We start from the raw sequence: 14,548 nt of genomic DNA, 5'->3' as shown, positions 1-14,548 counted from the left end.
AATACTCTTTCCTTTTCAAATAGGGACGCCAAGTCCTTTTCCCCCCAGTCTGGTGGGGCGACACCTGGAAGCAAAGATTGTTTGGAGAACCGTAATGCTACCCTTCTGAGAAAGATCAGCTTCAATATGACAGATTCCTGCTGGTTTTTTTTATGCACCTTAATCTGTCTCACAACCTTTACAACCTTTGGTGGCTCCCAACTGACTGGAGTGTCATTAAAGACCCTGGCAAGAGGATCAGCCTGACAAAACTGCATAATGGGACAGTGCAGCAAAGTCACCAATCGGGAACGTGTCATCACTGCAATGGGATGAGGTGTAGGCTTGAAGGAAAGCAGTGCTTTGATTCTTGGGTTAGTCACAGGTCAACAGCCACTAGATCATAGATCAAATTAAGTGGGAAACAAACGTGCTGCATGCTACATGGTCATTTTTACAATTCTGGACAAAATTCTTTGGCTTCATTTTGAAAAAGTTCTATCTCGTCTGCATTGATCAAACAGTCTCTATCCCAGAATGACTCACAGCAAACAGTGTAGACTGGTTGTGTACTTTGACACTTTCTGTGCTTGGTCTACATAGTGACGAAAACGACATCACATTCAAGTATCTGAAAGACAAGCAAGTCTTTACGATGCTGGAAATCACACGTATCTGTTAATATCAGGGAGAGGATCAAACTGATTGCACGGTGTGTGTCTGTACCTTTGTCTGCAACAGACACTGTGCTGTTGAAGTACTGCTCCTCCACCATCCACGACGTGTCATTGACTTTATTGGTCACGCCACAGAACCCATTGCAATTCACCTTAATTGCTGGAGAAAAGAAAAGGCATAGATTGGATTTGTAGCCATAGAAGCATTTCTTAGCTACAAGATGTCAATCACATTACAGCAGTGGGAGAAGAGCATCTTTTAGCAGGGTTCACAGTGCTTCAGAAACCTGGGAAATGTCCCATTTCTACGACTGATCTGACATCAGTACAATCACAGGACTCAAACTGCAGTCCATTTCACTGGGACTTGAATCTTCACCTCCTGGGATGACTAGGAATTGTAAACGCTGTATTTGGTTGCATAGCTGCAACATCTCTGTTACAGCATGTTATAGCAAGTCTTTGTTGTGGCTTTTATTTGCTCAAATGAGTACTTCCTGCAAGAGGCTCACTGTTATCAAAGGCACCACATTCAAACATGCTGATTTTAATAAGTGGTCAATATTTGCTCTGGAACACGGTGCAGCCAGAAAGTATTGACAGCGCTTCACATTTTATGTTACAGCCTTATTCCAAAATAGAGCAAATTAATTTTTCTCAAAATTCTACACACAACTCCTCACAATGACAACATGAAAAAGTTTTTTTTTTTTTAATTTTTGCAAATTTATTAAAAGTAAAAAACAAAAACTAAGAAATCATATATACATAAGGATTCACAATCTTTGCTCAGTTCTTTGTTGATGCACCTTTGGCAGCAATTACAGCCTCAATGATGCCACAAGCTTGTTGCACCTATGTTTGGGCAGTTTGGTCCATTCCTCTCTGCAGCACCTCTCAAGCTCCATCAGGTTGGATGTGGAGCATCGGTGCACAGACATTTTCAGATGACTCCAGAGATGTTCATTCAAATTCATGTCTGGGTCACTCAAGGACATTCACAGAGGGCTTGTTGCATGGGAACATGCACGCTCATTTATTGTTTCCTGTTACAGAGTATGTCACATTTTTGTACGTCACAAAAACTTGCACCCCAGAGATGACATACCAATGATGCAGGGCAGGTGTTTATGGAATGTCACTAGTTAAGATGTAGTTACTATTACGTCATCCATTTCTTTGAATGTATTTGATATCAGGTACATTAATGATATGCCACGTTTTGTGTACATCACGCTCTACAGCATTCCGGTTGTTACAGAACCAGTTTGGAACTATACCATGAGTTAGAATGCACTGTTTGGTTCTCACTTCAAACAGTAGCTAACAGATCCAGCAAATCTCAGTTGCTGTACCTCACGTTTTTTGTGTATCTTGTATTGGACCAGAAATATGGACATGCCATTGGAAGAGTATTAGTTTTAAGAAAGTAGACTAGTCAAAGTATGGTCCTTTTTTTTTTGCCCACGGCAAGGTGCTCTGAGTGTTGATACAGTTGTATCTCCACACTAAGCAGGTATTAAGCTCTGAAATGTCACAGGTTAATACTCCAAACAGTACCCTTTAAAATTGAATATTACATTACATATTTCAAGGTACTTCATTTTCTACCCTATGGTGACCAGAATCTGTACGTGATCCCATGCTACAAGCCAGAGTTGTCCTGAAGCCACTCCTCTGATATCTTGGCTGTGTGCTTGGGGTCATTGTCCTGCTGAAAGATGAACCGTCGCCCCAGTCTGAGGTCAAGAGCGCTCTGGAGCAGGTTTTCATCCAGGATGTCTCTGTACATTGCTGCATTTATCTTTCCCTCAATCCTGACTAGTCTCCCAGTTTCTGCTGCTGAAAAACATCCTCACAGCATGATGCTGCCACCACCATGCTTCACTGTAGGGATGGTGCCTGGTTTCCTCCAAACATGACGCCTGGCATTCACACCAAAGAGTTTTGTTTCTCGTGGTCTGAGAGTCCTTCAGGTGTCTTTTGTCAAAATCCAGGTGGGCTGGCCACTCTATCATACAGGCCTGATTGGTGGATTGCTGCAGAGATGGTTGTCCTTCTGGAAAGTTTTCCTCTCTCCACAGAGCAATGCTGGAGCTCTGACAGAGTGACCATCGAGTTAACTATAAGCTAAGGCTTATAGTTAGGGCTGGATCGAGTGACCCTGGACCATCCCTTGGTTATGTTGCTTTAGACGTAGACTGTGGGGGGGTTCCCATGATGCACTGTTTCTTTCTCTTTTTGCTCCGTATGCATCACTCTGCATTTAATCATTAGTGATCGATCTCTTTTTCCTGGTTCTTTCCCTCAGCCCCAACCAGTCTCAGCAGAAGACTGCCCCTCCCTGAGCCTGGTTCTGCTGGAGGTTTCTTCCTGTTAAAAGGGAGTTTTTCCTTCCCACTGTGGCCAAGTGCTTGCTCATAGGGGGTCGTTTTGACCGTTGGGGTTTTTCATAATTATTGTATGGCCTTGCCTTGCAATGTGGAGCGCCTTGGGGCAACTGTTTGTTGTGATTTGGCGCTATATAAGAAAAAAGTTGATTGATTGATTGATTGGTCACCTCCCTGACTAAGGCCCTTCTCCCCTGATCGCTCAGTTTAGACAGATGGCCAGCTCAAGAAAGAGTCCTGGTGGATCTGAACTTCTTCCATTTATGGATGTAGTACAGCAGATAACTGTAAGAATCATTCAAATCCGGCTACAAGCACCAAAATTTGAATGTGTATACCTTTTGGTAAATATTGTAGAAAAATATCTTTAGCCATTTGAATTTCAATAGGGGGCCAAGTAGGGGTCAACTGAAGAACTGCACAGGGTCAAAATTAAAAAATGTTCCAATCATATTGAAAGTGATACCACATTATGTATCTGATGACAATGATTCCAAAAAAGTATAGTTTGGACCATCTATAACTGAATGTTCTGGAGTTATGGGGTAAAAACCTTAAGAATGGTGACAAAGGTCAGTTTCAGTTTGTACAGGGGTCAGAAGGTAAAGTCAATCAATCAATCAATTTTATTTATATAGCACCAAATCACAACAAACAGTTGCCCCAAGGCGCTTTATATTGTAAGGCAAGGCCATACAATAATTACGTAAAAACCCCAACGGTCAAAACGACCCCCTGTGAGCAAGCACTTGGCGACAGTGGGAAGGAAAAAGTCCCTTTTAACAGGAAGAAACCTCCAGCAGAACCAGGCTCAGGGAGGGGCAGTCTTCTGCTGGGACTGGTTGGGGCTGAGGGAGAGAACCAGGAAAAAGATATGCTGTGGAGGGGAGCAGAGATCAATCACTAATGATTAAATGCAGAGTGGTGCATACAGAGCAAAAAGAGAAAGAAACACTCAGTGCATCACGGGAACCCCCCAGCAGTCTAAGTCTATAGCAGCATAACTAAGGGATGGTTCAGGGTCACCTGATCCAGCCCTAACTATAAGCTTTAGTAAAAAGGAAAGTTTTAAGCCTAATCTTAAAAGTAGAGAGGGTGTCTGTCTCCCTGATCTGAATTGGGAGCTGGTTCCACAGGAGAGGAACCTGAAAGCTGAAGGCTCTGCCTCCCATTCTACTCTTACAAACCCTAGGAACTACAAGTAAGCCTGCAGTCAGAGCTAAGCGCTCTATTGGGGTGATATGGTCCTATGAGGTCCCTAAGATAAGATGGGACCTGATTATTCAAAACCTTATAAGTAAGAAGAAGTTTTAAATTTTAAATTCTATTCTAGAATTAACAGGAAGCCAATGAAGAGAGGCCAATATGGGTGAGATATGCTCTCTCCTTCTAGTCCCCGTTAGTACTCTAGCTGCAGCATTTTGAATTAACTGAAGGCTTTTCAGCGAACCTTTAGGACAACCTGATAATAATGAATTACAATAGTCCAGCCTAGAGGAAATAAATGCATGAATTAGTTTTTCAGCATCACTCTGAGACAAGACCTTTCTAATTTTAGAGATATTGCATAAATGCAAAAAAGCAGTCCTACATATTTGTTTAATATGCGCTTTGAATGACATATCCTGATCAAAAATGACTCCAAGATTTCTCACAGTATTACTAGAGGTCAGGGTAATGCCATCCAGAGTAAGGATCTGGTTAGACACCATGTTTCTAAGATTTGTGGGGCCAAGTACAATAACTTCAGTTGTATCTGAGTTTAAAAGCAGGAAATTAGAGGTCATCCATGTCTTTATGTCTGTAAGACAATCCTGCAGTTTAGCTAATTGGTGTGTGTCCTCCGGCTTCATGGATAGATAAAGCTGGGTATCATCTGCGTAACAATGAAAATTTAAGCAATACCGTCTAATAATACTGCCTAAGGGAAGCATGTATAAAGTGAATAAAATTGGTCCTAGCACAGAACCTTGTGGAACTCCATAATTAACCTTAGTCTGTGAAGAAGATTCCCCATTTACATGAACAAATTGTAATCTATTAGATAAATATGATTCAAACCACCGCAGCGCAGTGTCTTTAATACCTATGACATGCTCTAATCTCTGTAATAAACTTTTATGGTCAACAGTATCAAAAGCAGCACTGAGGTCTAACAGAACAAGCACAGAGATGAGTCCACTGTCTGAGGCCATAAGAAGATCATTTGTAACCTTCACTAATGCTGTTTCTGTACTATGATGAATTCTAAAACCTGACTGAAACTCTTCAAATAGACCATTCCTCTGCAGATGATCAGTTAGCTGTTTTACAACTACCCTTTCAAGAATTTTTGAGAGAAAAGGAAGGTTGGAGATTGGCCTATAATTAGCTAAGATAGCTGGGTCAAGTGATGGCTTTTTAAGTAATGGTTTAATTACTGCCACCTTAAAAGCTTGTGGTACATAGCCAACTAATAAAGATAGATTGATCATATTTAAGATCGAAGCATTAAATAATGGTAGTTGCTCCAGTTTTGGTAAAACATGGTGCAAATTATTGGTTGAACTAATAGGATTAACAAATGGAATAGTTCTGACTGTGTTGAATGTTTGGTCTCCAAAGTAAAAGGTCAAACAATGTCGACATCCATTGGATTCTATGACATGTGACATATGTTACTCCGTAACATGATAACTAAGCATGACACATGGTGCAAACTATTCCTTTTTAAAATCCTACTAACTCAACCAGTAATTTGCATCATGTTTTACTGTTGGAGCAACTTTAACTTTTGACTCTGGAGAACAAACTGGACAAGCTACGAGCTAGGATAACATCACAGAGGGAGACCAGAGAGTGCTGCGCTCTTTTCTCCAAAACCTGGCTCTTGGAAAGCGTTCCAGACTTGGCTGTTCACCTGGAGACCCACTCATTGTACCGGGGGGACTGGACTGCTGCCTCCGGTAAGACGACAGGGGGAGGTGTGTGTGTTTATGTCAACAACGGGTGGTGTAGAGATGTATGAACTGTATACAAGCACTGCTCATCAGATCTGGAGCTTTTACTGCTGCGATGCCGTCCCTTTTATCTACCAAGGGAATTCACGTGTGTTTTTGGCTGCTGTTTACATCCATCCATGCGCTAACTACACCGAGGCTCTCAGCAAGCTGCATGACATCATCAGCGCGCTGGAGACGGCTCATCCTGACGCTGTTTTTATCGTGGCTGGTGACTTCAATCAGTGCAATTTACGGTCTGTACTCCCTAAATACTTTCAGCATGCGGACATTCCCACCAGGGAGAAAAACACCTTGGACCACGTTTACAGCAACATACGTGGTGCACTCCAGGCAGCCCCCTGCCCCCCCCCTTTTCTGTTTCTGTACCCGGCCTACAGACAAGAACTCAAGCAGTCGAACCCTGTCACCAGACAGATTGTACTATGGACACCAGAGGCTGAGAGCACTCTACAGGACTGTTTTGCCACAACTGACTGGGATGTTTGTAGAGCTGCAGCCACCCGAGAGGACTCCTCCGTCAGCGTAGAAGACTATGCTGAGTATGTGACTGGGTATATCAGCACTTGTGTTGAGAACTTCGTACCCACCATACAAGTGAGGAAGATCCCCAACCAGAAGCCCTGGGTAAACAGAGAGGTGCTGCACTTGCTGTGTGCTGGCACTGCTGCTTTTAGATCTGGCAACAAAGCCGAGTACAAGGCTGCACAGTACAGACTGGAGAAAGCCATAAGAGCGGCCAAGAGACAGCACAGAGAGAGGACGGAGGACTTCTACTCTAATGCTGACCCCAGGAGAATGTGGCGATGTCTGGATCACATCACAGACTTCAGGACCAGCTCCAGAACCACCACCATCAGTTCATCGGACAGCCTGCCAGACGACCTCAACGCCTTCTACACCCACTTTGAGAGCCCCACCCCCACCACCTCTACAGAATACAGACACACCGCGGCCACTCGACCCCCCCCCCCGCCCGCCAGTCATCACATCAGCCCAGGTACATAAAGCCTTGAGGAGCCTCCAGCCCCAGAAGGCTGCCGGGCCAGACAATGTACCAGGACGCGCCCTCAGAGTATGTGCTATCGAGCTGGCTGATGTTCTCACCTCCATCTTCAACCCTTCCCTCAGGCAATGCATCGTCCCAAGATGCTACAAGGCCACCACCATCGTCCCCCTCCCCAAGAAGAACCCCCCATCCTGTCTGAATGACTTCCAGCCAGTAGCACTCACTTCAATCATTATGAAGTGCTTCGAGAGAGTGAGCCTCTCTCACATTCATAACAGCATCCCAGACATCACTGACCCACTGCAGTACACCTACAGGCACAACCGGTCTACGTCAGACGCCGTCGCCGTCACCCTTCACATCTCCCTCTCTCATCTGGAAAATAAACACTCCTACATTAGGATGCTCTTTATCGACTACAGCTTCACTTTCAACACGGTCGTCCCAGACAAACTCATCCACAAACTGTTAGCCCTCGGACTTCACCCCTCCCTCTGTGACTGGCTTCTCAACTTCCTGACTGGAAGGCCACAGTTTGTCAGGATCGGGAGAAGGACGTCAGCCACCATCACTACCAACATGGGGACCCCACAGGGCTGTGTCCTGAGCCCCATCCTCTACACTCTGTTCACCCACGACTGTGTCGCTTCCCACCCCAACACCACCATCATCAAGTTTGCCGATGACACTGCCGTGATAGGACGCATCACTGGCAGACACGAGGCGGCCTACAGGAGGGAGGTGGACAGTCTGGTGACGTGGTGTGGAGACAACAACCTCACCCTCAACACAGACAAGACCAAGGAGATGATAGTGGACATGAGGAAGGAGAGGCCTCACCAGCTGCTGTTCATCCGAGGTCTTGAGGTGGAGAGGATGAGGAACTTCAAGCACCTGGGGGTCCACATCAGTGATGACCTCACCTGGACATTCAACACCACACAGGTGGTGAAGAAGGCTCAATAGCGGCTGTATTTCCTGAGGAGGCTGAGGAAATTTGGGATGGCACCCAAGATCCTCAGCAACTTCTACAGCTGCATCACTGAGTCAGTCCTGACCACCTACATCACTGTGTGGTATGGCAGCTCTACTGTGTGGGACCACAAACACCTACAGAGAGTGATAAGGACTGCGTTTAAGATCACCAGGACCCCACAACCCTCTCTACAGAGCATCTACCACCGCAGAGTCCACAGGAGAGCTGTCTCCATCAAAGACCCCACTCACCCCCAACATGGACTATTCACACTCCTCCCCTCAGGCCACAGGTTCAGGACTGTGAGATGCAGAACCACCAGGTTCAAGATTTCCTTCTTTCCCACAGCCATTACACTGTTAAACAGCTGAACACCCCCCTCCCTTAAGGAGGGAGCTCCCCATCAGTGGTCACTTTACTATATTACGGACACTTTGTTCTATTGCACTACAACACCTGTTAACTTGAATCCATTGGCTCAATTGCACTAATTGCATGAAACCATTTACTGCTGAATGGTGCACAAAACAGTGCATCAGTGTGCAACATTCACTATCATGTACATATCATGTAGGCCGTTACACAAGTATATTTTATATTTCCCTTCTTACAGTGTATATTTCTTTTTATTACATTATTACATTTTTATTACATTGCTTGTTATATTCGATTGTTCTTACCAGCATGCTTATTTTATGTCATTTCATTCCCCCCCACACTTATATTTAGATATTTTATACTTAGCTATATATATATATATTTGGGCATCCAGTGTGGGCAGCAAAGTAAGAATTTCATTGCACAGAGAAACATCTTTCTTTACTGTGCATATGACAATAAAAGCTTTGAATCTCCAGAACCCAGTTTTTCACAGGCTGTGCTCACGTTAACATGCAGCCTAACTGAGGATTACACTGAACACCTGCCCTTATGGTCTGGTGTCAGGGGAGTGCTAAGCTGAGCTCCTGACTTTGGGAAAGATCCAAAACTTGTAAAGACATGGAAAAATAAATAATTACCCAGGAAAACAGAAAGAGACATACTAAATTTGACAATCTGTGTGATGGTGCAGCAACATTGTGCCATTGCTTAAGGAGAGCCCTGGACTATTGATGGTGTTTAAAAACTTTTTTATCCGATTACTCAATTAAATATTTGCTAAAATACTCTATTCCAATATTTGCTAAAATACTCTAATATTCTATAGCTGCAGTCCTACTTATGTACATGTGATTTCTTAGTTTTTATTTGTATTATTAAATTTGCAAAACTCTTAAAAAAAAAAAACTTTTCACATTGTCATTATGGGGTGTTGTGTGTAGAATTTTGAAAGCCAAAAAAAAAAAACAAAAAAAAAAAACATGTTGGAATAAGGCTGTAACATAAAATGTTGAAGTGAAGTGCCGTGAATACTTTTATGCTCTGTAAATTAATTTATAGTTTGGCATACCATCACAAATTTGAAGTGCTTTTCGTGATGAGAGCATGAATTCCTTTCATGACGGGAGCATAAAAGGCAGGTGACACGGGAAGTCGGGGGGTCATGGTTAGGGGAAGGGAAAGGGGTGGGGTTAGAAATAATAAAATAAAAAAGTGCATTAGAAAAGTGTGACTCATTTTGTGATGGGAGCATTAAAAAAAAAAAAAAAAAAAAAGAAAAGCATGAGACTGATGCCCCGAGCACCTCCACGCCCCGAGCACCCCTGATGATAATTTCCAGGATGATAATCCAGTCACAACACCCTGCTATTGATGTGGGCGCCACTACTGAGGTATTACCTAGATTTACAGAATTTGACAGTATCTCACTAGGCATGCTGACAGAACTCGTAATGTCAACAAAAAGCACAACCTGTTTATTTGATCCTATACCAACAAAACTGTTTAAGGACCTGTGGCCCACTCTTGGGCCGACTGTGCTGGAAATGATTAATCTTTCTTTAACTTCTGGATCTGTTCTTAAATGTTTCAAATCTGCAGTGATTAAACCATTACTTAAGAAACCTAATCTTGACCCTAGTGTATTGAAAAGCTATCGGCCGATATCAAATCTATCATTTTTCTCTAAAATTCTAGAAAAAGTGGTGTCACGGCAGCTCGTAGACTATCTTACTGAGAATAATCTCTTTGAGCCACTGCAGTCTGCTTTTAGAAAATATCATTCCACAGAGACGGCTCTCACTAAAGTGGTGAATGATCTTCTGCTTACAATGGATTCAGACACTACTACGGTTCTGTTGCTGTTAGATCTCAGTGCTGCATTTGATACAGTGGATCATCATATTCTACTCAATAGGCTGGAAAATCATTTTGGGATTACTGGGCGTGCCCTTGCATGGCTGATGTCATACATGACCAGTCGTTCCCACTGTGTTCTGTACAGTAACACTACCTCTAACCTTAGTGACATGAAATTTGGGGTTCCACAGGGGTCTGTCTTAGGCCCCCTGCTTTTTCCCATTTTGGGATTACCTTTCACTGCTATGCAGATGATACTCAGTTATACATGCCAATAACTGCTGGTAATCTCGTTCACATAAAATCCTTAGAAGATTGCCATGCAGCAGTGAGAAGTTGGATGTCCAGAAACTTCCTACTTTTAAACTCTGATAAGACTGAAATGATGGTTCTTGGTCCAGTGAGACATCGGCATCAATTTGACCAGTTAACACTCAGCCTCGGCTCACGTGTCATACATCATACTGACAAAGTGAGGAACCTTGGGGTAATTTTTGATCCTTCGTTGTCCTTTGGCCTCCACATTAGAAATATTACTAGGACTGCTTTTTTCCACCTGCGAAATATAGCGAAAATTCATCCCATCCTGCCTATGGCTGATGCTGAGACCCTGATCCATGCATTTATCTCTTCTAGATTGGACTACTGCAATGTTCTATTTTCTGGTTTACCGAAGTCTAGCATTAGGGCTCTCCAATTGGTTCAAAATGCTGCAGCCAGACTTTTGACACAAAGCAGAACGTTCGACCACATTACACCCATTTTGGCATCCCTTCACTGGCTTCCTGTCGCAGTGAGATCAGATTTTAAGGTTCTGCTACTAACCTATAAAATTATTCATGGATTGGCACCTCCTGACCGAGCTAACCTAATTAAACCTTACATACCGGCACGGGCTTTACATTCTCAGGGTGCAGGACTACTTTGTGTCCCTAAGGTGAAAAAGAAGTCTGTGGGTTACAGAGCTTTCTCTTATTGTGCCCCTGTTCTGTGGAATGATGTCCCTGCATCAATAAAACAGTCAGATTCTGTGGAGACTTTCAAGTACAGACTTAAGAACCACTGATTTTCCATTTCATATGGCTAGCATACTGGTACAGTTTTGTTTTACGCTTTTTACTCTTTCAATTCATTTTATTAGTAATTGGAGCGGGCTGCGGCCTCAACTTTACCTAAATTCTGGGTCTTTTAGTGAAGTTTAGGGATAGTGGCCAGTGATCACCTTAGTATTTCTGTTTTTCTTGTTGTTTAATGCTGACAAATTATACAGTATTTTTTGTCTTTCTGATGCCTGATTCTGTTTTTTCTCTCTGTTTAAGGTTCAGCTCTATTCAGAGATGGGAGTTGTATTCGTGTTGGCGATCCTCCTGTCCTGTGCGCCAATAGCATTTCTTGTATATTCGTCCGTGAATTGTTCTGTAATTTATGTTTGTAGCATGGCCCAAGCAGAGGGTCACCCCTTTGAGTCTGGTCTGCTTGAGGTTTCTTCCTCAGAGGGAGGTTTTCCTTACCACTGTTGCTCTGGGGGGTTGTAAGGTTAGACCTTACATGTGTGAAGCACTTTGAGGCAACTCTGTTGTGATTTGGCGCTATATAAATGAAAATAAATTGAAAATTAAATTGAAATAATTTGTAGCACAGCATTCGACTGACTTCGCTTTTGTTTTCGCAGGGCAACTGTTTGTTGTGATTTGGCGCTATGTAAAAAAAAATTGATTGATTGATTGATTGATTGATTGATTGTTTGAAGGAAAAAAAAATAACCAGCTGTGCTGATAATCTATGAATGCAACTACTGGGGATGCAAGATTCCAATAGTCAATACCCTGTTCAATAAAGTGTGTGTGTGGCGTGGGGGGGGATCCTTGGTAAAACCTGATCATACTCAACTTTGAACTTGTTTGAGTCCTTTAAGATGGCAGGTCAGATATATTTTGCTCAATACGATGTGCAGAGTAATCAATACTGTTCTGGAAAGGGTGCAGTCTGAGAAATGACAAACTGGTCCAAGATACACTTATTTAGGAAGCCCACTTCCCCAGTTCAAGTTAAGCTGAAAATCAAATACATTTTTACTGTAGCTTTCATGGGTAAAAGAATAACTAGTGTTCAGTAAAGTGGTCAGTCTGAGAAATGGACCAAACAGGTCTGAGACACATTCACTGATGACATCTAGCTCAGATTTGTTGAAAATCTGATACTCTGTTTAAGTTATCATGGGGACAGTAATCAAAACTCTGTTGAGTGAAGTGGATGGACCTTAAAGGGTCTGGGTGAAACTCGACCACACTCAAATTCAAACTGGTCTGATACTCATTTATGATGTAAATGTGTTCCACAACACTGCATGCTTGAAAACAAGGGATATCGCGGAATTTGACCACTTACTGGGACAGCCGCAACTGTTCTGCAATATATACACAGCCTAACTTTACACGGAAAAAAGGCATACTATTTTGTTTTTGGCTGCAATCACTGAAGCAGTCGCAAACAGTGTAATTTTTTCAGTTCCCAGTGGAGAAGGGAAGATGAGGTGAATGGGAGAGGTTGTGTTGGTAAGTGTTAGCCTACACAGCTAACCAGAGTAGCTACGTTCTCTCGCCTGCAAAACTGCCTCCACACGTTTCAGCTTCGGGTTATAAACAAACCGCAACACTTGTCCACTTTCCCAATGCATCGTCACTTTTTCCTTTGCATTTTCATTTTGTTTGTGTGCAATTTGCCCAAAATCTCAGATAAAGTGCTGTGCTTTTGTCCCCAGAAGTAGAGAAATGAAGTCATAGGTGTCATATTTTACCCCTTTAGCACCCACCCCCAAATGAGACTGCGCTGCCCAATTGGCACAAGTTTTAGACTGGATGCCCTTCTTTCTCCAAAATACATGGTGAAATGTGGCAGGGGTGGGGTTTGAACCAAGAACCTTCAGCAATCAGCACTGAAACCAAGAATACGAACCATTCGGCTGCCTGTCGGTACCATTCAAAGCAGATACATTAAAAATTCATGAATAACAAAGTGAAAACATATTTCTATTGTTGTCCATATATAAAAAGTGTACAAACAAAAACAAGATAAATTAACAATTACAACAATATTTAAATTAAGTCAAAAAGTATTAGAAAAAAACCAACCCCCCCCCCACAAAAAAAAAAAAAAAACACGTTGGATTTTGAATAAAACAGTAATTGTTGGTGGTGTCACAGCGGAGTTTGTGCTACTTTTTAACTGACTTTAGGCAGCAACAGCAGTTTTAGTTCACCTGAGCAGCATTTTGACTTTATCACATTTTTTTAATCGTGCTTTACAGGTTTACTGATGAAAACTGTTACAACTAAAATGAACATGCTTTTACTGTAACCTGAACCAAGAAACACCTATTATATGAACATTTTATTTACATAAAAACACAAAATTTCACCTTGAAGTAAGGATGAAGATTTACTTCCGTGTTTGTCGCTGCTGTTTGCCCAACAGGTGAAAAACATTAGCGGATGTTTTCCCCCCCTTCTCTTTTTTTAAATTAAAGCCGACTCTTACCTTTACACTGGAGCGACTGGCTGACTTTGATTTTCAGGGTTCCGTCTATAGATTCGCCTGGACTGTACACGGATTTATTTTTGTCGAAGGATATCTCAAACTCCTGTAGTTTCCCCATAACCGCGTCACTCTTAAACTCACCTGAGCGCACGAAGCGCAGCGAGCAATGGCGAACGTTTACCGCCCGCAGACACGCCCCTTACAGTGACGTCACAGACCTGGCAACAATGGGGGGGGGGGGGGGGGGGGGGTTGATGGGGGAAATCACCTCCCTGAACTCAGAGCTAACGAGTGTAAAATGATCCAAATGGACGAAATAAGTAAACGTGCTTTATTTTTATTTATTTATTTATTGGCAAAAACAGGGCGGGATTATTGCGTTTAAAAAGGTGTGACAGGTTAAATATAAACTAAGTATTGACATCATACAGGTGAAACAGAGGACCACTATGTAAATATGTCCTTTGACTTTCTCCTATTATCTTCTACATTTTATTTCAGGTGCCATTATTATGACAAATAAATTATACTATACAGTTTTATATTTTAAATGCAAAATCAATAAAAAAAAGCATTTTTATAATTTAAACATTTTATATTTTGTGCCTATATTTTATGCATAATTGCGTTCCAGTGTTTGTCTGTTTTGTTTATTTGTGCAATGTTTTTATTTATTTATTTTGTTGTTGTTAAAATTTGGTATTGTAAAGCATTCAAGAATGTATTTATCCTGAAAATGTATA

General features: G+C 42.3%; 1 protein-coding gene across 1 annotated transcript in view; it reads right to left on the bottom strand.

Moving 5' to 3' along the window:
* Window positions 1-13,980, bottom strand: part of arrdc1a (arrestin domain containing 1a) — a 60,946-nt gene extending 46,966 nt beyond the window's left edge. The window contains exons 1-2 of the mRNA XM_034171330.1: window positions 13,806-13,980; window positions 706-816 (exon numbers count right to left, since the gene is read on the bottom strand). Coding sequence (XP_034027221.1) covers window positions 706-816; window positions 13,806-13,923 — 229 coding nt within the window. The 5' untranslated portion in view covers window positions 13,924-13,980. The remainder of the gene's footprint in view (window positions 1-705; window positions 817-13,805) is intronic.
* Between the last annotated feature and the right edge of the window lie 568 nt (window positions 13,981-14,548).

The sequence above is a fragment of the Thalassophryne amazonica genome, chromosome 5 (assembly GCF_902500255.1).
Source record: "Thalassophryne amazonica chromosome 5, fThaAma1.1, whole genome shotgun sequence".
NCBI lineage: Eukaryota > Metazoa > Chordata > Actinopteri > Batrachoidiformes > Batrachoididae > Thalassophryne > Thalassophryne amazonica.
This window is presented reverse-complemented; position numbering and strand designations above follow the sequence as displayed.